General features: G+C 41.7%; 1 protein-coding gene across 1 annotated transcript in view; it reads left to right on the top strand.

Moving 5' to 3' along the window:
- The window catches only part of LOC126280889 (DNA primase small subunit), a 104732-nt gene extending 84890 nt beyond the window's left edge, over positions 1 to 19842 (top strand). Inside the window, exons 6-8 of the mRNA XM_049979802.1 lie at positions 3967 to 4172; positions 4555 to 4736; positions 19440 to 19842. Of these exons, the coding sequence (XP_049835759.1) occupies positions 3967 to 4172; positions 4555 to 4736; positions 19440 to 19459 (408 nt within the window). The 3' untranslated portion in view covers positions 19460 to 19842. The remainder of the gene's footprint in view (positions 1 to 3966; positions 4173 to 4554; positions 4737 to 19439) is intronic.
- Positions 19843 to 20857: the final 1015 nt, after the last annotated feature.

The following is a 20857-nucleotide window of genomic DNA, read 5'->3' as shown; positions in this document are numbered from 1 at the left end:
AGGAGACATTGTTCCCATCTTCAAGAAAGGCAATAAAAGACTTTGTAAAAACTACAGAGGAATAACCCTCATGAGTCATACAGCCAAGATTTTTGAAAGAATTTTACTAAATCGAATAAGTGAAAAGATAGAAAAGGAGCTGAGTGAAGAACAGCATGGGTTTAGGAAAGGAAGGAGCACGATCGACCTGATATTTGCTATCCGTCAACTGATAGAAAAAAGTTGGGAGTATAACAAAAGGGTGATAATGGTTTTTATGGACATAGAAAAGGCATATGACTCAGTTGACAGGGAAAGACTCTGGGAAGAACTGAAGAAGATAGATATAGAAGGTGGATACATTAATGTTATAAAGACAATGTACAGAGGCCACAATTGTAGAATTAGAACACCATTGGGGAACTCTGAATACTTAGAAATAAGACAAGGACTTAAGCAAGGAAGTATTCTATCTCCTGCGCTTTTTAATGTTGTGGTGGAGGGAATGAATAGGGCAGTTAAAGATACAGTAAAAGAAAAAGACAAAAAGATGATTTTTGAGATAATATGGTAATATGGGGTGATAAAGAGGTAGATGTACAGTTACAGCTTGATGCGTGGAAGGAAATAATGAAAAGGTATGGATTAAAAATAAATAAAGATAAGAGTGAAGTAATGGTACTTGGAAGAGAGAAAGGAATCAATGGAAATATTACCTTGAATGGAGAACCCCTCAAACTGGTAGAAAGTTTCACTTATCTAGTGAGTGAAATATCTAGGGATGGAAGAATAATTAACGAAATTAATAGGAGGTTACAGAAGGGAGGCAATTTCTACGAAACAATAAAACATGTGATTTGGAATAATAAGGTTTCAGAAAGAGCAAAACTCCTTACGTATAAGAATTATTACATCCCTATTGTCACCTATGGCAGAGAAACATGGACAATGACAGAAAGGGACTGGAGCAGACTGCAAGCAGGGGAAATGAAATTTCTCAGAGCAGTTAAGGGAAAAACAAGAGTGGACAGAGTAAGGAATGTGGAGATTAGAAAGTATGAGGGAAGAAATTGAAAGAAAGAGATTAAAATGGTATAGGCATGTTAAGATGATGCATGGGCAGAGACTCCCCAAAATTATGGAAGAACTAAAGATGGATGGGAAAAGACCTAGAGGGCGCCCAAGAACACGGTGTAAAATGGGAGTGAGAATATCTGTTGAAAGGAGAGGTGTGACCTGGCAGCAAGTGGAGGAAGAAAAGTGGTGGGAGGACCGAGCCAAATGGAGAGGACTTGTCAGCACCCAGATCCGGCAGTAGCTGGAGCGGGATTCAGATATAGATAGATGTCTATCCTTAACCCATTACTGGCCAAAACTCTATTGGATCATTTTTTGCAAACTTTTATACATAAATACGTTACATTGAGTGATTAATTGAATAAGAAGTTGTTTTGAAAATTTTCAGTTTATTAGGACAAAAACTACAGACTGTCCCATTTTTGGGACATTGGCCAAATGTGCTATCCAAATTCACAACCTTATTCTCCACGCATAATATTGTAAGAAACAACACAAACAATAAATAAAGAATGTTTTAATATTATTGAATGTCTATTGAGTATGAAATGAAGCAAAACACTTGTCGTATACACCAGCATTGCACCTGTCACAAATTATTGTTGTTTTTTTCTTGCAGTAAGCACATCTCTTCTGTGTTTTACGTGGCACAATGAAATGATTTCCTGGATCTGGTCGTACATCTGTGCTCACCCGTCCTCCCATCAATTTGCTTTTTTGTGGTCCTCTGCGTTTTGGTACTGATCCTGTTTCCTTTGATAGGTAAAACATCACTATTCTCCATCAGACATCCAAAAGTGAGAACTTCTCATTAGAGTTAGCAATTTGGTATGCATGCCATGTGTTTACTACGCAGATATCTATCATCTGTGTGAATAATGGCCACCACCATCTTTGACCTTATCCTCATCCTATAAAGTTATATCTGCTTGTCCAGCAGATCTACGCCACCAGTATGGGCATTGTATTCTTCAATGAGATGTGGCATTGTAACAGATATTTCCTTTTTCTGTGCCCGTGAGTATCTTTTAGTAGAACTCAGAGGAGTAATAGTACTGTAATTTGTCGGTACACATATCCATTTGTTGTCACTCCATTTCACAATCAGAACTTCGTTCTCTTTGTCAAACATGTAGTCATAGAATCCTCGTTCCTTTTCTTTTGCCATTCTTTTCGAGTCAATCAAAGGACATGCATTAGTTTGGATCTCTCTTATTGATCCTGTAGCTTTCATTTTACTCTTTCTGAGTGTGATCAGTGTGTCAACACTGGTGAAAAAGTTGTCAAAGAAAAACTTATAATTTGGATATTCAGATTCTGGAATCATGCTGGTTAGTTCATTTATTACCCTTGACCTAAAGGGTCCTGTTTGTTGTCAGCCTTGCCACAGTATGGCGAAAAATTATAAAGAAAGTCATTGTAACTTGTAAGACACCAAATTTTATATCCAAATTTGATAGGCTTTCCCCTCAGAAACATTTTAGCTGAATATTTGCCATAATAACGTACCATCATTTCATCAATTAAGCATTCTGAATGAAATACACCAAATTTACCAAATTCCTTTTTTAGCATTTCAAAGTACAACCTCAGTTAGTATGTCTTGTCGTTTCTGTCTATTTTGGAGTTGTCATTGAGATGAATTAATCTCTTTATTTCGCGAAACCTATTTCTTGACATGGCGTTGAAGACTAAAGGAACACTGACATCAGGAGCCTGTTCCCAGTATATATTCCCATGGGGAAGCTTATGATAACCACTCAGAAGTAGTATGCCAATAAATGATTTTAGTTCTTCTTTGGTTAGCAGAAAATTTATTTTGTTATGTTGGTAAGCATAGATTTTGCTTTGTTCAATAATAGTATCCATTAGTCTTCTTCATCTGTTATTGCATCTGCATCGGGTGGAATAATCGCTAATTCTATGTCATCATCTTCAATGTATCTTGGTGGTTCTTTAGTTCTCCTAGAATTCCTTCAAGTGTAAGTCCACGCGGCATGTTTTTATCCTGTTGGAGAATCATAAAATTCGAATAGAATATTCAAAAAGCAGATATAAAGAACGTAAAATGCAGTTCTTCTCTGTATAATACGTGTATACAGGAACAGGGCGGCGCATCAACAATAAATGATAGTGTAACATGCCATTGTTCCATTATTGGGACGCATAAAATATATCGATATTGCACTCACTTGAAAAAATCTGAAGTATACTTAATCTTACACGGACATCCATATGTTCATAACGAACACGCCCAGACAACTAAATCACAGGTCATTGTCGTCCAGGAACTACCAGCAGACGTATAGTGCTGCCAAGTGCGAGAACAAAAAATCGGCAAGTTTCTAATTTTCCTGATATGAATTACTTAGAAAAAAGTTATTTATTTTACATTTACAGGCATTATAGCAGTTAGTTGAACCTACAGGTGCAACAATAAAAGCTAAAAGCTCCATTGCTTACATAGAAATAAGTAAAATACACGCGTCCCAAAAAAGGGACAATGGCCAGTAATGGGTTAAGGGAATAGGCTGTTGGAGAACTTTCATCTGTACTCATATTAATGAAGAATTTAGATTTAATTTCCTTAAATCATTTCAGATGTAGATGGAATGGCTCCTATCGAAAAGTCTAGACAGCTTTCCTTTGTCGTGCTCTCCAAGTCTGTGCTCCTTCTCTAATGAAGTAGACATTGATGAGATGTTAAACCCTAATCATCCATTTTGCTTTTCTTCCCATTTTCATTGCTTCCTTTCTTTTACTGTAACTGCAGATCAACATAGTCCATCAGGATGTCAGTTTTTTTTGTGATTCCAGTGATTTATATTAAGCTTCAATACCTTATGCATCATATCCTCTCTCTTTTAAAATTTTATTTGTTTCATTTACATCAATCTTTATGTTCTACAGGGGCATCTGAAAAAACGAAAACAATTCATCATCCAGGAAATTATGATTCAGTACACCTACCCAAGATTGGATATTAATGTCACAAAAGGACTGAACCATTTATTGAAGTCTCCATTTTGCGTCCATCCTAAAACAGGAAAAGTGTGCATTCCATTTAATCCAAAAGCAGCAGAGAAATTTAATCCAACGGCTGTTCCAACAATCAGGTAACTGATTTATACAAGGTTTTCTCTATCATTCTCTTCTTTCTTGCTTTCACTTTCAAGTGTCAGATATATCATTTTCCCATTAATTTGTTGTCTTTCATCAACCCCATTTTTACTGTGTTTCATATCTTTCCTCTCAGATAGCTCTCTTACTACTTTCTTTCATTTCAAGGTATTTTGCATTTTTTTAATCTCAAGTCTTGCTTGCACTTTTGTTATCCTTCCCATGGTTTTAATAACAAGAGTGCAACACATATTTATCTTTCACATTGTTTTCTATTAGCATATTTTTATGGGAATGTTTATTAATTTTAAGTTAAGTTTCCAAAACAGTGGTGTATAATGCTATTTTACAATAATTTTATTTATTTGATGTTGACAGTCAGTTAATTGATGAAATTCAGAAATATGATGCTAAGACGAAGGAATTATTAACAGAAGATGATCGTAACAAGAGAGTGAAAGATTATAAAAAGACGAGTATGTACAAGGGTGTCGTAGTTTTTGAAGAATTCTTACGGAAACTCGAAAAATCAGGAAAAGATGATGTTATCAGCAGGCATGGTAAGTGTTAATCAAGGTATTTTCCAACTGTATAGCCTGTGTGTGTGTGTGTGTGTGTGTGTGTGTGTGTGTGTGTGTGTGTGTGTGTGTGTAAGGGGGGGGGGGGGGGGTAAAGCAAATTGGCCATAAATCGGAATAGTCATTTTTTCCTTCCCATCATCCATCTGATATCAGATTTTGGGAATTTTACTTTTATCTTTTCTGTTACTCACTCTGGCCCTTTTCTGATTGGATTTTGTTTGTACTGATGCCAAAGCTTCCTCTTTTGTGACATTATTTCTGCATTAACCCCTTTCTGCCCCTCCTCTTCAATTTCATGTCTCCTCCATCTTATTCACTTTTCCAATACTACTAATAATGCTTTTATCAGTATATGTACCTCTATCCTCATCAACCATTCTTACCTGTTTCTCTTCGCTAGCGTTTGGTTTATCAGTTCTCCATCATTCACTGGCTTTTCATGATTGGTCTATCATTTTCAGTTCTTAGCTCTTTCCCAAATTCATCTGTTTGTTTTCACCCAGTGCAAGATTTTGAGGTTTAATTTTTTATTGTCTTTAGATGTGTGTACCTCTTGCTCAGAATAAAATAAACAAAAGTTTCTGAAATCATCTCCTTACATTTGTTGTGATGTTGAAACATGTGATTTGCTGAGTGCATATATTCTCACCTGTCCTAACTTGTTGCAAAATCAAATACACATTGTACTACAAAATACACTCCCGGAAATTGAAATAAGAACACTGTGAATTCATTGTCCCAGGAAGGGGAAACTTTATTGACACATTCCTGGGGTCAGATACATCACATGATCACACTGACATAACCACAGGCACATAGACACAGGCAACAGAGCATGCACAATGTCGGCACTAGTACAGTGTATATCCACCTTTCGCAGCAATGCAGGCTGCTATTCTCCCATGGAGACGATCGTAGAGATGCTGGATGTAGTCCTGTGGAACGGCTTGCCATGCCATTTCCACCTGGCGCCTCAGTTGGACCAGCGTTTGTGCTGGACGTGCAGACCGCGTGAGACGACGCTTCATCCAGTCCCAAACATGCTCAATGGGGGACAGATCCGGAGATCTTGCTGGCCAGGGTAGTTGACTTACACCTTCTAGAGCACGTTGGGTGGCACGGGATACATGCGGACGTGCATTGTCCTGTTGGAACAGCAAGTTCCCTTGCCGGTCTAGGAATGGTAAAACGATGGGTTCGATGACGGTTTGGATGTACCGTGCACTATTCAGTGTCCCCTCGACGATCACCAGAGGTGTACGGCCAGTGTAGGAGATCGCTCCCCACACCATGATGCCGGGTGTTGGCCCTGTGTGCCTCGGTCGTATGCAGTCCTGGTTGTGGCGCTCACCTGCACGGAGCCAAACACGCATACGACCATCATTGGCACCAAGGCAGAAGCGACTCTCATCGCTGAAGACGACACGTCTCCATTCGTCCCTCCATTCACGCCTGTCGCGATACCACTGGAGGCGGGCTGCACGATGTTGGGGCGTGAGCGGAAGACGGCCTAACGGTGTGCGGGACCGTAGCCCAGCTTCATGGAGACGGTTGCGAATGGTCCTCGCCGATACCCCAGGAGCAACAGTGTCCCTAATTTGCTGGGAAGTGGCGGTGCGGTCCCCTACGGCACTGCGTAGGATCCTACGGTCTTGGCGTGCATCCGTGCGTTGCTGCTGTCCGGTCCCAGGTCGACGGGCACGTGCACCTTCCGCCGACCACTGGCGACAACATCGATGTACTGTGGAGACCTCACGCCGCACGTGTTGAGCAATTCGGCGGTACGTCCACCCGGCCTCCCGCATGCCCACTATACGCCCTCGCTCAAAGTCCGTCAACTGCACATACGGTTCACGTCCACGTCCTACGGTCTTGGCGTGCATCCGTGCGTTGCTGCTGTCCGGTCCCAGGTCGACGGGCACGTGCACCTTCCGCCGACCACTGGCGACAACATCGATGTACTGTGGAGACCTCACGCCGCACGTGTTGAGCAATTCGGCGGTACGTCCACCCGGCCTCCCGCATGCCCACTATACGCCCTCGCTCAAAGTCCGTCAACTGCACATACGGTTCACGTCCACGCTGTCGCGGCATGCTACCAGTGATAAAGACTGCGATGGAGCTCCGTGTGCCACGGAAAACTGACTGACACTGAGGGCGGCGGTGCACAAATGCTGCGCAGCTAGCGCCATTCGACGGCCAACACTGCTGTTCCTGGTGTGTCCGCTGTGCCGTGCGTGTGATCATTGCTTGTACAGCCCTCTCGCAGTGTCCGGAGCAAGTATGGTGGGTCTGACACACCGGTGTCAATGTGTTCTTTTTTCCATTTCCTGGAGTGTAGTTGGATGAGTTCAAAACCATAAGAGCTAAACAATGTGGCAATTCCCTGCATCACATTACCAATGTTGCTATACCCAGTATGTGAATTTGAACCGAGAAAACTGCAAGGGCAGCAATATGTCATTTACTTAGCCACTTGTTCAACCAGCATAATGCAATTTGAGAGATTGCATTTTAGGTGACTATCTTGGCCATGAGGTTGTAATGATAACTTAATCCTTATACCTTGGCCTAATCATGCAACAGTGCTTTTATCATTTGAGCTCTTGCTCTTGATAGCTACACTGAAAGCATGTGGTAGCTGTGCTTGCCTCATCACCTCTACTGTTCCAAATTCAATATCAGGGATGCTATAAAAACACAATACGATTGCTGTACAAAGTCAGGAAGAAAAGCTTTAATTCTGTGATGCTTTGAATCTCTAGCATTCAAAACTGGAGCTCAATACCTTTACCTTCTCTTATTATTGGCTGGATGTTAATCATTCTCCAGAAACCAGCAGCAACTGAAAATTCTCTTAAATTCAGTTAATAACGTAACGGTCTGGGAATAAAAGCAGCTCTATTGGTTATATAACTCTAGATGATGATTCATTCTACCACCTTTGACTCCACTGTATTTGAACCATTTATATGTAGAAATTATCTCTGTCAGCACAGAGGTATATTGTTACTTCTTCCTCCGGCTGCGTTTAGCTGAGAACTACTGTGTTACAGAATTTGGATTGTGGTGTTAAATTGTTTCTTAAACACTGTAGTGTCTTTGACATAGCCCTGTTAATCTTACACAAGCAGCTTAGTGGTCATTGTGCCAAGCTAGAAAGCTGAACAAAGGATCTTTAGTAGCTAGTCCATTTGACATTTAATAGCACAAGTGGTTCTCTTTTTGATTACGTATATTTTACCAGTGGTAGCTGGAGAAACTAGTAATGGGGAAGTGCCAAGTATGGATTGGACAGTGGAGGTTTGCTGAACGAAGAATATCAACAGTATGCTTAAGCAATTGATTGAGGCAGTGCACACAAGTTTGTAAGACATGTATGTTGGGAAGTCACCAAATCAGTTGCTGTGGGTGAATTTGGAAGAATTATAAAAATGGTGAGACAGTTCTGGATAAGACATATAAGTTGATACATTACTTTTGAGTAGTTTTCAGTATGGCTAAGCTGGACAGTGAATCTGCTTGCGAATGGAATTGGAGGTAGTTACTAATAATGAAGGTAGCTGTGTGCCTGTTTTTCTATCCATATAGCATGCCAGTGTGGGAACAGATACAGTAATCATGAATGCCAAGGGGACATAAAAATGAATCATAACTGTTAAAGTGCCACTATTACAGCTTCTCAAATGTTTAACTTGTATCCTTAAGATTGGACCTTATAGTCAGTGAGGTCAACATCTAGAAAGGTTGGATGGAACTCAGAAAAGGACTGATCAATCTTACCATTTGTGTTCACTTAACTTTCCATATATCCCATAAAGAGGGCGCACCAACAAAAGAAAAGCGTGTTGTAGTGACTTAATCTATATACTGCACTAACAATAAACTTTCACTATACAGTTTCATAATTTTTCTATTTGTGCAGATTGCAGGTAACCTAGAAAAGTTGAAGGAAAGCTTCTCATATGAAAAGGGGGGGCGCTACTGCTTAACCAGTTATATAACTGATGTACTGATGTGTACAGTATGTTCTGTTGGTATCTTAATATTTACTTGGTGATTGCATTAGTATTTTACAGAGAGAACAGTTAGTTAGACATGTAACAACAGAGATTTGTTGACAATACCTACTATTTATCATACAGCTTTACAGTGTATCATAATGAGAATAGGAGTGAACACCTCTGGACTCCAAGAAGTACCTAATGAAGTGACATGTGGAAATGTTGAAATAAGAAAATGCTATCACACTTCTCGCAACCATCCCTAGGACTGTTTGTATGCTTTCTTCTCAAAGAAGAGATAATATATTGCACGTGAAACATGATCATCTCTCATGTCACTGAGATTTCATTGTTGATTTCCCTCTTGTTTAATTTGCTTTGTTTCACGTGTGTGATTTACTTTTCGATAGAACCATTCTGTTCAAAACAGTCCTCTTTTCATCAGAAGAAAGTCTATAATTTTATATTGTGTTAATATGAAGCCATCTGCTGCTGCCTGGCAAACAATATGTTTCTTAACCTTTAAGGTGACCTCCCACTGTTGACAGTCCTTGACATTTTCCCAATTTTTTCCTGAATTATGACTGATCAGAATTATGATACATGTTTGCTGTATCATTATCCCCATGTTCTTCAGCATCCTCTTGCATCAGACCATATTTGGTGGGGAATCTGTGCTGCTAGCTGTTAGACAGTTCTTTTTCACCTTCAGCATCTGTATTCCGATAATTTCTCAAGTGACTGCAAAGCCTTAGTTGCATACTTAACAGTTTGCTACTCCAGTGCATGAAACCTTCCCGGTTCAGGTCCTCTGAAATATTGGCGTATATAGTGGCACTACACAACCTAAAGATAAAATTATATACCCCAAAATCTATTATGTAATGGACTTGCTTTGCATGGCAGCCTGTGTGTTAGGGCCAAATAATGATTTTTCAAGTATCTGATGTGCAGCCTGCCCTGTAACAGACATGCTGTGGAAATAGTATGGGCCTGCTTTATTGAAATTGATTGCAGGTGCTATACTTGCTATTGAGCATGGCTGAGGACAGATTGAGATGGACAGAGGATAGGATGGACAGGGCTCAGGGGAAAGGGAAATTAATAGATGAGGGAAGGAGGGGGAGATCCATGAAGAAGGTGAAAGGTGTAGTTTCATGGGTAGGTGGAGAACATAGAGGGGAGGCGAAGATGGAAAGAGAGAGGAGGAGGAGGAAATTGACAGAAAGAGGACAAGGAGGAGATATACAGATAAAGGCGAGAGTATAACATTACTACCAGCAGTTATATGAAATTTGCTTTATATTCTGTACATGATAGTCAAGAGTATTAACTGTTACATAAAATTATTCTGAAAACTTTATCTTTGGCAATAACATTATGACAAACCTGAGGCCTGATACTCTTTTGTTTAATCTCAGATACTTTTACCAAAATCAAGAATGATAATAATACTGTTAACTTTCATTTACTTTTGAAACTGCAAAATAGCGGTGGCCCACAGTTAACTTGGAAATAATTTGTTTGCTATTTTACTGACAGTGAAAAGAAATGAAGTTTGCTTTCATAATAATTGCTCTCAGAAAAATTATCACCATGACGTGGCATGGACTCGACTAGTGCCTGAAGTAGTGCTGGAGGGAACTGACACCATGAATCCTGCAGGGCTGTCCAGGGGGTGGCACATCACTGGCACTATGAACTGGAAGGTGAGGTTCAATGTTGCTGGTAGTTTAGTTTCAGTTGGAAGAATTGGTATTAAACAGTTGTTTCCACTGTAGTGATCGAAAGGAGGAGAGAGGACTTTGACAGGTTCAGTTGGTTAACCTTGGCTGTGGGTCTGAAGAAGAGGCCTTTGAATAGAACTGAAAATTCTGTAGGATCAAGGTTTTTGGTAGAAAGTATAATCACACCATTTTGGGGTTATTTGTGTTCTGGATTTCATGGATTGTTGGAAAGGATTCTTGGAGGATGTGGCAAATCGTAAAGATCAGCAAGGCAGGGTCTGGGTGCCTTGAAGGGTTGACAAAGGGTAGGATACATGTTGATGGGTAGTTGTGCTCCTGAGCATGCGGAAAACGTCAACATGTTTGATAATTAATGGAGGTGGTGTCTAGAGTGCTCTTCCAGATGTAGGAGGGCAAGGGTTATCGATCTAATGTGAGTATCTTAAATAAAACACATCTCGGTCGGTATGTACCCAGTATACAATTAATAAAATACAGCTGAAGCCCCACCAGATCATTCTCCTGCACAGTTGATGGCTGCACTTCATTGACGACTTATCAAAGTTTGTGCCATATTCTCTGCATAAACCAGCTATGAATTGCAAATTTGAAGCTTCAGATATTTCAGAGAATTCCAGTAATTTTGATGTTTATACAAAAATTACAACTTTGAATATAAACTGACCCTGTATTTTGATAGATTTCTGGAAAAAAATCTTGCCTTATAGGAAGGTATATATGAATATATTGTTTAGGGCTGCTTCTGATAGATGTTTTGCCATTTATATATATATATATATATATATATATATATATATATATATATATATATATATATATATATATTAAAAACAAAGATTCCAAGACTTACCAAGCGGGAAAGCGCCGGCAGACAGGCACATGAACAAAACACACAAACACACACACAGAATTACAAGCTTTCGCAACTGGCAGTTGCTTCGTCAGGAAAGAGGGAAGGAGAGGGAAAAATGAAAGGATGTGGGTTTTAAGGGAGAGGGTAAGGAGTCATTCCAATCCCGGGAGCGGAAAGACTTCCCTTAGGGGAAAAAAAGGACAGGTGTACACTCGCACACACACACACATATCCATCCGCACATACACAGACACAAGCAGACATATTTAAAGGCAAAGAGTTAAGGGCAGAGATGTCATTCGAGGCGGAAGTACAGAGGCAAAGAAGTTGTTGAAAGACAGGTGAGGTATGAGCGGCGGCAACTTGAAATTAGCGGAGGTTGAGGCCTGGCGGATATCGAGAAGAGAGGATATACTGAAGGGCGAGTTCCCATCTCCGGAGTTCGGATAGGTTGGTGTTGGTGGGAAGTATCCAGATAACTCGGACGGTGTAACACTGTGCCAAGATGTGCTGGCCGTGCATCAAGGCATGTTTAGCCACAGGGTGATCCTCATTACCAACAAACACTGTCTGCCTGTGTCCATTCATGCGAATGGACAGTTTGTTGCTGGTCATTCCCACATAGAAAGCATCACAGTGCAGGCAGGTCAGTTGGTAAATCACGTGGGTGCTTTCACATGTGGCTCTCCCTTTGATCGTGTACACCTTCCGGGTTACAGGACTGGAGAAGGTGGTGGTGGGAGGGTGCATAGGACAGGTTTTACACCGGGGGCGGTTGCAAGGGTGGGAGCCAGAGGGTAGGGGAGGTGGTTTGGGGATTTCATAGGGATGAACCAAGAGGTTACGAAGGTTAGGTGGACGGCGGAAAGACACTCTTGGTGGAGTGGGGAGGATTTCATGAAGGATGGATCTCATTTCGGGGCAGGATTTTAGGAAGTCGTATCCCTGCTGGAGAGCCACATTCAAGGTCTGATCCAGTCCCGGGAAGTATTCTGTTACAAGTGGGGCACTTTTGGGGTTCTTCTGTGAGAGGTTCTGGGTTTGAGGGGATGAGGAAGTGGCTCTGGTTATCTGCTTCTGTACCAGGTTGGGAGGGTAGTTGCGGGATGCGAAAGCTGTTTTCAGGTTGTTGGTGTAATGGTCGAGGGATTCAGGACTGGAGCAGATTCGTTTGCCACGAAGGCCTAGGCTGTAGGGAAGGGACCGTTTGATATGGAATGGGTGGCAGCTGTCATAATGGAGGTACTGTTGCTTGTTGGTGGGTTTGATGTGGACGGATGTGTGCAGCTGGCCATTGGACAGATGGAGGTCAACATCTAGGAAAGTGGCATGGGATTTGGAGTAGGACCAGGTGAATCTGATGGAACCAAAGGAGTTGAGGTTGGAGAGGAAATTCTGGAGTTGTTCTTCACTGTGAGTCCAGATCATGAAGATGTCATCAATAAATCTGTACCAAACTTTGGGTTGGCAGGCTTGGGTAACCAAAAAGGCTTCCTCTAAGCGACCCATAAATAGGTTGGCATACGAGGGGGCCATCCTGGTACCCATGGCTGTTCCCTTTAATTGTTGGTATGTCTGGCCTTCAAAAGTGAAGAAGTTGTGGGTCAGGATGAAGCTGGCTAAGGTGACGAGGAAAGAGGTTTTAGGTAGGGTGGCAGGTGATCGGCGTGAAAGGAAGTGCTCCATTGCAGCGAGGCCCTGGACGTGCGGGATATTTGTGTATAGGGAAGTGGCATCAATGGTTACCAGGATGGTTTCTGGGGGTAACAGACTGGGTACGGATTCCAGGCGTTCGAGAAAGTGGTTGGTGTCTTTGATGAAGGATGGGAGACTGCATGTAATGGGTTGAAGGTGTTGATCTACATAGGCAGAGATACGTTCTGTGGGGGCTTGGTAACCAGCTACAATGGGGCGGCCAGGATGTTTGGGTTTGTGAATTTTAGGAAGTAGGTAGAAGGTAGGAGTGCGAGGTGACGGTGGGGTGAGGAGTTTGATGGAGTCAGGTGAAAGGTTTTGTAGGGGGCCTAAGGTTCTGAGGATTCCTTGAAGCTCCGCCTGGACATCAGGAATGGGATTACTTCGGCAAACTTTGTATGTAGAGTTGTCTGAAAGCTGACGCAGTCCCTCAGCCACATACTCCCGACGATCAAGTACCACAGTCGTGGAACCCTTGTCAGCCGGAAGAATGATGATGGATCGGTCAGCTTTCAGATCACGGATAGCCTGGGATTCGGCTGTGGTGATGTTGGGAGTAGGATTAAGGTTTTTCAAGAAAGATTGAGAGGCAAGGCTGGAAGTGAGAAATTCCTGGAAGGTTTGGAGAGGGTGATTTTGAGGAAGAGGAGGTGGGTCCCGCTGTGATGGAGGACGGAACTGTTGCAGGCAGGGTTCAATTTGGATAGTGTCTTGGGGAGTTGGATCATTAGGAGTGGGATCAGGATTGTTTTTCTTCGTGGCAAAGTGATATTTCCAGCAGAGACTAAGAGTGTAGGACAGTAAATCCTTGACAAGGGCAGTTTGGTTGAACCTGGGAGTGGGGCTGAAGGTGAGGCCTTTGGATAGGACAGAGGTTTCGGATTGGGAGAGGGGTTTGGAGGAAAGGTTAACTACTGAATTGGGGTGTTGTGGTTCCAGATTGTGTTGACTAGAATTTTGAGGTGTTGGGGGGAGTGGAGCTGGAAGTGGGAGATTGAGTAGATGGGAGAGACTGGGTCTGTGTGCAATGAGAGGAGGTTGAGGTTTGTTGGAAAGGTTGTGGAGGGTGAGTGAGTTGCCTTTCCGGAGGTGGGAAACCAGGAGATTGGATAGTTTTTTGAGGTGGAGGGTGGCATGTTGTTCTAATTTGCGGTTGGCCTGTAGGAGGATGCTATGTACAGCCGGTGTGGATGTGGGAGAGGAAAGATTGAGGACTTTGATTTGGGATAGGAGTTGACGGGTGTGTTCATTGGCCGAGTCGATGTATAGGTGAAGGATTAGGCGGGTGAGGGCTATGGATTGTGCTGTTTGGAACTGGTATAAGGACTGATGGAAAGAAGGATTGCAGCCAGAGATGGGAACTTTAAGTGTGAGGCCTTTGGGAGTAATGCCAAATGTCAGACAAGCCTGAGTAAATAAAATATGGGAGCGTAATCTGGCTAGGGTGAAGGCATGTTTGCGGAGGGAATGTAAATAAAATTTAATGGGGTCGTTGTAGGGATGTTGTGAGGTTGACATGGTATTGGTAGGTGGAAAGGGTAATATGAGGTTAAAGTGAAAGTAAAGAGAGATTTATATAGGGAGAGATAAAGGTGTGAAAAAAGTCGAAAGAGTGTTGGTTGAGATGAGCTATGTTGATCATGTGCTGAACTTAGGTTGGTGAACAACAATGGGTGCAAAGGTTGGGTAGTTATGTTGTCTCCAGATCACGTTAAAGGGTGGGGAAATTCAAGAAAATTTCGAGAAATTCAAGAAAATTTCGACAAAAAAATTTTTTCGAAAAAAGTTTCGAAAAAATAATTTGCGAAAAAATAAAATTCGAAAAAAAAAAAAATTTTCGAATAAAATCTCGAAGAATATGTGTGTAAATGTATTCAAAGGACTGGTTATGTACTGGCAGGTTATGATAATGAGGCTAACAATTGTTTGATGAAGAAATAATAACGTGTAAACCTGTGGGAAGCTGCTAAAAAATGATCGGTTTTGTGGGAGAAACGGGAATGGAAATAAAACGAAAGTTGTTGGAAAAAAAAAAAAAAAAAAAAAAACTGAGATGGTTGTGTAATGGGTGAAGGAACTGAAGCTGTGAAATAGTATTCACAAGTTTACACGAAATGTTTGTAAACTTGGAACAATGGATTTTATAGCAGCGCTTATGTTGAAAGCGTTGAAAATTTTAGGTTATGGTTTGGAAGTAAATTACGTATTATTGAGTATAAGTAGGCAGGATAAAATGTATGGTAGATTACGGAAAAATGGAAGATGAATACAAAGTGAAACTTCTTGTACAAACGAAAAGAGAAAGTCAGACGATAGAGAAGATTTCGAAATGCAACAGAGACAATAACAAACGTAATTGTTGGGTTCAAATTAATGACGATGTAAATAAAACAGAAAGAAACTTCCACATGGGAAAAATATATTAAAAACAAAGATTCCAAGACTTACCAAGCGGGAAAGCGCCGGCAGACAGGCACATGAACAAAACACACAAACACACACACACCCTTTCATTTTTCCCTCTCCTTCCTTCCTTCCTGACGAAGCAACTGCCAGTTGCGAAAGCTCGTAATTTTGTGTGTGTGTTTGTGTGTTGTGTTCATGTGCCTGTCTGCCGGCGCTTTCCCGCTTGGTAAGTCTTGGAATCTTTATTTTTAATATATTTTTCCCATGTGGAAGTTTCTTTCTGTTTTATATATATATATATATATATATATATATATATATATATATATATATATATATATATATATATATATATATATATATATATATATATATATATATATATATATAAAGATTCCAAGACTTACCAAGCGGGAAAGCGCCGGCAGACAGGCACATGAACAAAACACACAAACACACGCACAGAATTACGAGCTTTCGCAACTGGCAGTTGCTTCGTCCATTCCTGATGTCCAGGCGGAGCTTCAAGGAATCCTCAGAACCTTAGGCCCCCTACAAAACCTTTCACCTGACTGCATCAAACTCCTCACCCCACCGACACCTCGCACTCCTACCTTCTACCTACTTCCTAAAATTCACAAATCCAAACATCCTGGCCGCCCCATTGTAGCTGGTTACCAAGCCCCCACAGAACGTATCTCTGCCTACGTAGATCAACACCTTCAACCCATTACATGCAGTCTCCCATCCTTCATCAAAGACACCAACCACTTTCTCAAACGCCTGGAATCCGTACCCAGTCTGTTACCCCCGGAAACCATCCTTGTAACCATTGATGCCACTTCCCTATACACAAATATCCCGCACGTCCAGGGCCTCGCTGCAATGGAGCACTTCCTTTCACGCCGATCACCTGCCGCCCTACCTAAAACCTCTTTCCTCGTCACCTTAGCCAGCTTCATCCTGACCCACAACTTCTTCACTTTTGAAGGCCAGACATACCAACAATTAAAGGGAACAGCCATGGGTACCAGGATGGCCCCCTCGTATGCCAACCTATTTATGGGTCGCTTAGAGGAAGCCTTCTTGGTTACCCAAGCCTGCCAACCCAAAGTTTGGTACAGATTTATTGATGACATCTTCATGATCTGGACTCACAGTGAAGAACAACTCCAGAATTTCCTCTCCAACCTCAACTCCTTTGGTTCCATCAGATTCACCTGGTCCTACTCCAAATCCCATGCCACTTTCCTAGACGTTGACCTCCATCTGTCCAATGGCCAGCTTCACACATCCGTCCACATCAAACCCACCAACAAGCAACAGTACCTCCATTATGACAGCTGCCACCCATTCCATATCAAACGGTCCCTTCCCTACAGCCTAGGCCTTCGTGGCAAACGAATCTGCTCCAGTCCTGAATCCCTCGACCATTACACCAACAACCTGAAAACAGCTTTCGCATCCCGCAACTACCCTCCCAAACTGGTACAGAAGCAGATAACCAGAGCCACTTCCTCATCCCCTCAAACCCAGAACCTCTCACAGAAGAACCCCAAAAGTGCCCCACTTGTAACAGAATACTTCCCGGGACTGGATCAGACCTTGAATGTGGCTCTCCAGCAGGGATACGACTTCCTAAAATCCTGCCCCGAAATGAGATCCATCCTTCATGAAATCCTCCCCACTCCACCAAGAGTGTCTTTCCGCCGTCCACCTAACCTTCGTAACCTCTTGGTTCATCCCTATGAAATCACCAAACCACCTCCCCTACCCTCTGGCTCCTACCCTTGCAACCGCCCCCGGTGTAAAACCTGTCCTATGCACCCTCCCACCACCACCTACTCCAGTCCTGTAATCCGGAAGGTGTACACGATCAAAGGGAGAGCCACATGTGAAAGCACCCACGTGATTTACCAACTGACCTGCCTGCACTGTGATGCTTTCTATGTGGGAATGACCAGCAACAAACTGTCCATTCGCATGAATGGACACAGGCAGACAGTGTTTGTTGGTAATGAGGATCACCCTGTGGCTAAACATGCCTTGATGCACGGCCAGCACATCTTGGCACAGTGTTACACCGTCAGAGTTATCTGGATACTTCCCACCAACACCAACCTATCCGAACTCCGGAGATGGGAACTCGCCCGTCAGTATATCCTCTCTTCTCGATATCCGCCAGGCCTCAACCTCCGCTAATTTCAAGTTGCCGCCACTCATACCTCACCTGTCTTTCAACAACTTCTTTGCCTCTGTACTTCCGCCTCGACTGACATCTCTGCCCTTACTCTTTGCCTTTAAATATGTCTGCTTGTGTCTGTGTATGTGCGGATGGATATGTGTGTGTGTGTGTGTGTGTGTGTGTGTGTGTGTGTGTGTGTGTGTGTGTGTGTGTGTGTGTGCGCGCGCGAGTGTACACCTGTCCTTTTTTTCCCCTAAGGGAAGTCTTTCCGCTCCCGGGATTGGAATGACTCCTTACCCTCTCCCTTAAAACCCACATCCTTTCATTTTTCCCTCTCCTTCCTTCCTTCCTGACGAAGCAACTGCCAGTTGCGAAAGCTCGTAATTCTGTGTGTGTGTTTGTGTGTTTTGTTCATGTGCCTGTCTGCCGGCGCTTTCCCCCTTGGTAAGTCTTGGAATCTTTGTTTTTAATATATTTTTCCCATGTGGAAGTTTCTTTCTGTTTTATATATATATAATATTGTAAATAAAATATATTTTTCCCATGTGGAAGTTTCTTTCTGTTTGTGCCTGTGTATGTGCGGATGGATATGTGTGTGTGTGTGCGAGTGTACACCTGTCCTTTTTTTCCCCTAAGGGAAGTCTTTCCGCTCCCGGGATTGGAATGACTCCTTACCCTCTCCCTTAAAACCCACATCCTTTCATTTTTCCCTCTCCTTCCCTCTTTCCTGACGAAGCAACTGCCAGTTGCGAAAGCTCGTAATTCTGTGTGTGTGTTTGTGTGTTTTGTTCATGTGCCTGTCTGCCGGCGCTTTCCCGCTTGGTAAGTCTTGGAATCTTTGTTTTTAATATATATATATATATATATATTGTAAATAAAATATATTGTAAATAAAATAGAAAGAAACTTTCACATGGGAAAAATATATTAAAAACAAAGATTCCAAGACTTACCAAGCGGGAAAGCGCCAGCAGACAGGCACATGAACAAAACACACAAACACACACACAGAATTACGAGCTTTCGCAACTGGCAGTTGCTTCGTCAGGAAAGAGGGAAGGAGAGGGAAAAATGAAAGGATGTGGGTTTTAAGGGAGAGGGTAAGTCATTCCAATCCCGGGAGCGGAAAGACTTCCCTTAGGGGAAAAAAAGGACAGGTGTACACTCGCGCGCACACACACACACACACACACACACACACACACACACACACATATCCATCCGCACATACACAGACACAAGCAGACATGTGTACTGTTACATCAGTATCTAGAGTAATGAGTCACATCAAATTTGTAAATTTCTAATGTAAGTGTGAAAAGTCGCAGCAGTAACATTTAAATCAACAATCATGTCCCTAAACAAAGTCAGATGTTCACAAGGTGGCAGCATCATGCTGAAGTGCAAACACCAGCTATTGAAATCACTTCCCCCAAAAATTTCCATCACGAACAACAGCATTTCATTATTCAGTTTGTTTGTAGGAAAAATGTGAAACTTACTGAAATTCATCGTAAAATTAATGTCCATTATGATGGTACATATTTTGCAGTAGGTAGCTCTCGGTAACACTTACTATGTGTGTATTAAAGCAGAAAGCTAATGGTCATTACCAATAAACGGTACTAGTGGTGGAGCACTACTACCTTGGACATGAGCATCTTTTGTCATTTTAATTATTGGGAAATTCTGTCACTTATTTAAACTGAATGTATTGTGCTGTTTCTTGGTGTATTGCATTTACATTTTGGCAGTATCTTACACTGATTTTTTTTCTCCATTCTCTCTTAGATCTCAGCATGGAATTTTAAGAAGCCATTGGGGTGAAATGATGCAGTTGCTAAAAGAACAAAAGACTGCTGCTCCCACATAACACATCAGAACATGCTTTTCTTTGTGTTATAAGATGTCCTCAATATTAGTGATTGTTGTTTTTTATAATTAATGTTGTAAATTAGTTCAGTATTAACATATGTTGACAATAAAGACTTTGAATAAATCTGGTATAGTCCTTAATGTCCTTAAGTGACCCTCCTGTACTACATAAACTTTTTTCTTGTAGAGAGTAAGATAGTGTATAAAAAAATGTAATAACATTGCATAACATTATTCTCTCAATAGTTATTAAATGACACCTGTCTGGTTTTAAAACTTTTTCCTGGGCAGTGACATGTAAATAAATACTGTAATTTGTTACTTTCTGGCTGCTGCAAATTTTTTTACTGTTACTTGACACTTGCTAGCCGAGACACTCTTTTATACATGTTATACATTATTAGATTAAGATTTTTCTCTGTGTTTTCAAAATATCAGTGACTAGCATGCTGGGATGTTACTAATCTGGTTAATGATGATCACTGCTTCAGTTCCTCAGTAACACTGAAATATAACCATCTTGTTGTTGTTGTTGTTGTTGTTGTCTTCAGTCCTGAGACTGGTTTGATGCAGCTCTCCATGCTACTCTATCCTGTGCAAGCTTCTTCATCTCCCAGTACCTACTGCAACCTACATCCTTCTGAATCTGCTTAGTGTATTCATCTCTTGGTCTCCCTCTACGATTTTTACCCTCCACGCTGCCCTCCAATGCTAAATTTGTGATCCCTTGATGCCTCAAAACATGTCCTACGAAACGATCCCTTCTTCTAGTCAAGTTGTGCCACAAACTTCTCTTCTCCCCAATCCTATTCAATACCTCCTCATTAGTTACGTGATCTACCCATCTAATCTTCAGCATTCTTCTGTAGCACCACATTTCGAAAGCTTCTATTCTCTTCTTGTCCAAACTAGTTATCGTCCACGTTTCACTTCCATACATGGCTACACTCCAAACAAATACTTTCAGAAACGACTTCCTGATACATAAATCTATATTCAATGTTAACAAATTTCTCTTCTTTAGAAATGCTTTCCTTGCCATTGCCAGTCTACATTTTATATCCTCTCTACTTCGACCATCATCAGTTATTTTACTTCCTAAATAGCAAAACTCCTTTACTACTTTAAGTGTGTCATTTCCTAATCTAATTCCCTCAGCATCACCCGATTTAATTTGACTACATTCCATTATCCTCGTTTTGCTTTTGTTGATGATCATCTTATATCCTCTTTTCAAGACACTGTCCATTCCGTTCAACTGCTCTTCCAAGTCCTTTGCCGTCTCTGACAGAATTACAATGTCATCAGCGAACCTCAAAGTTTTTACTTCTTCT

The sequence above is a fragment of the Schistocerca gregaria genome, chromosome 1, assembly GCF_023897955.1.
Source record: "Schistocerca gregaria isolate iqSchGreg1 chromosome 1, iqSchGreg1.2, whole genome shotgun sequence".
In the NCBI taxonomy this organism is placed as follows: domain Eukaryota; kingdom Metazoa; phylum Arthropoda; class Insecta; order Orthoptera; family Acrididae; genus Schistocerca; species Schistocerca gregaria.
This window is presented reverse-complemented; position numbering and strand designations above follow the sequence as displayed.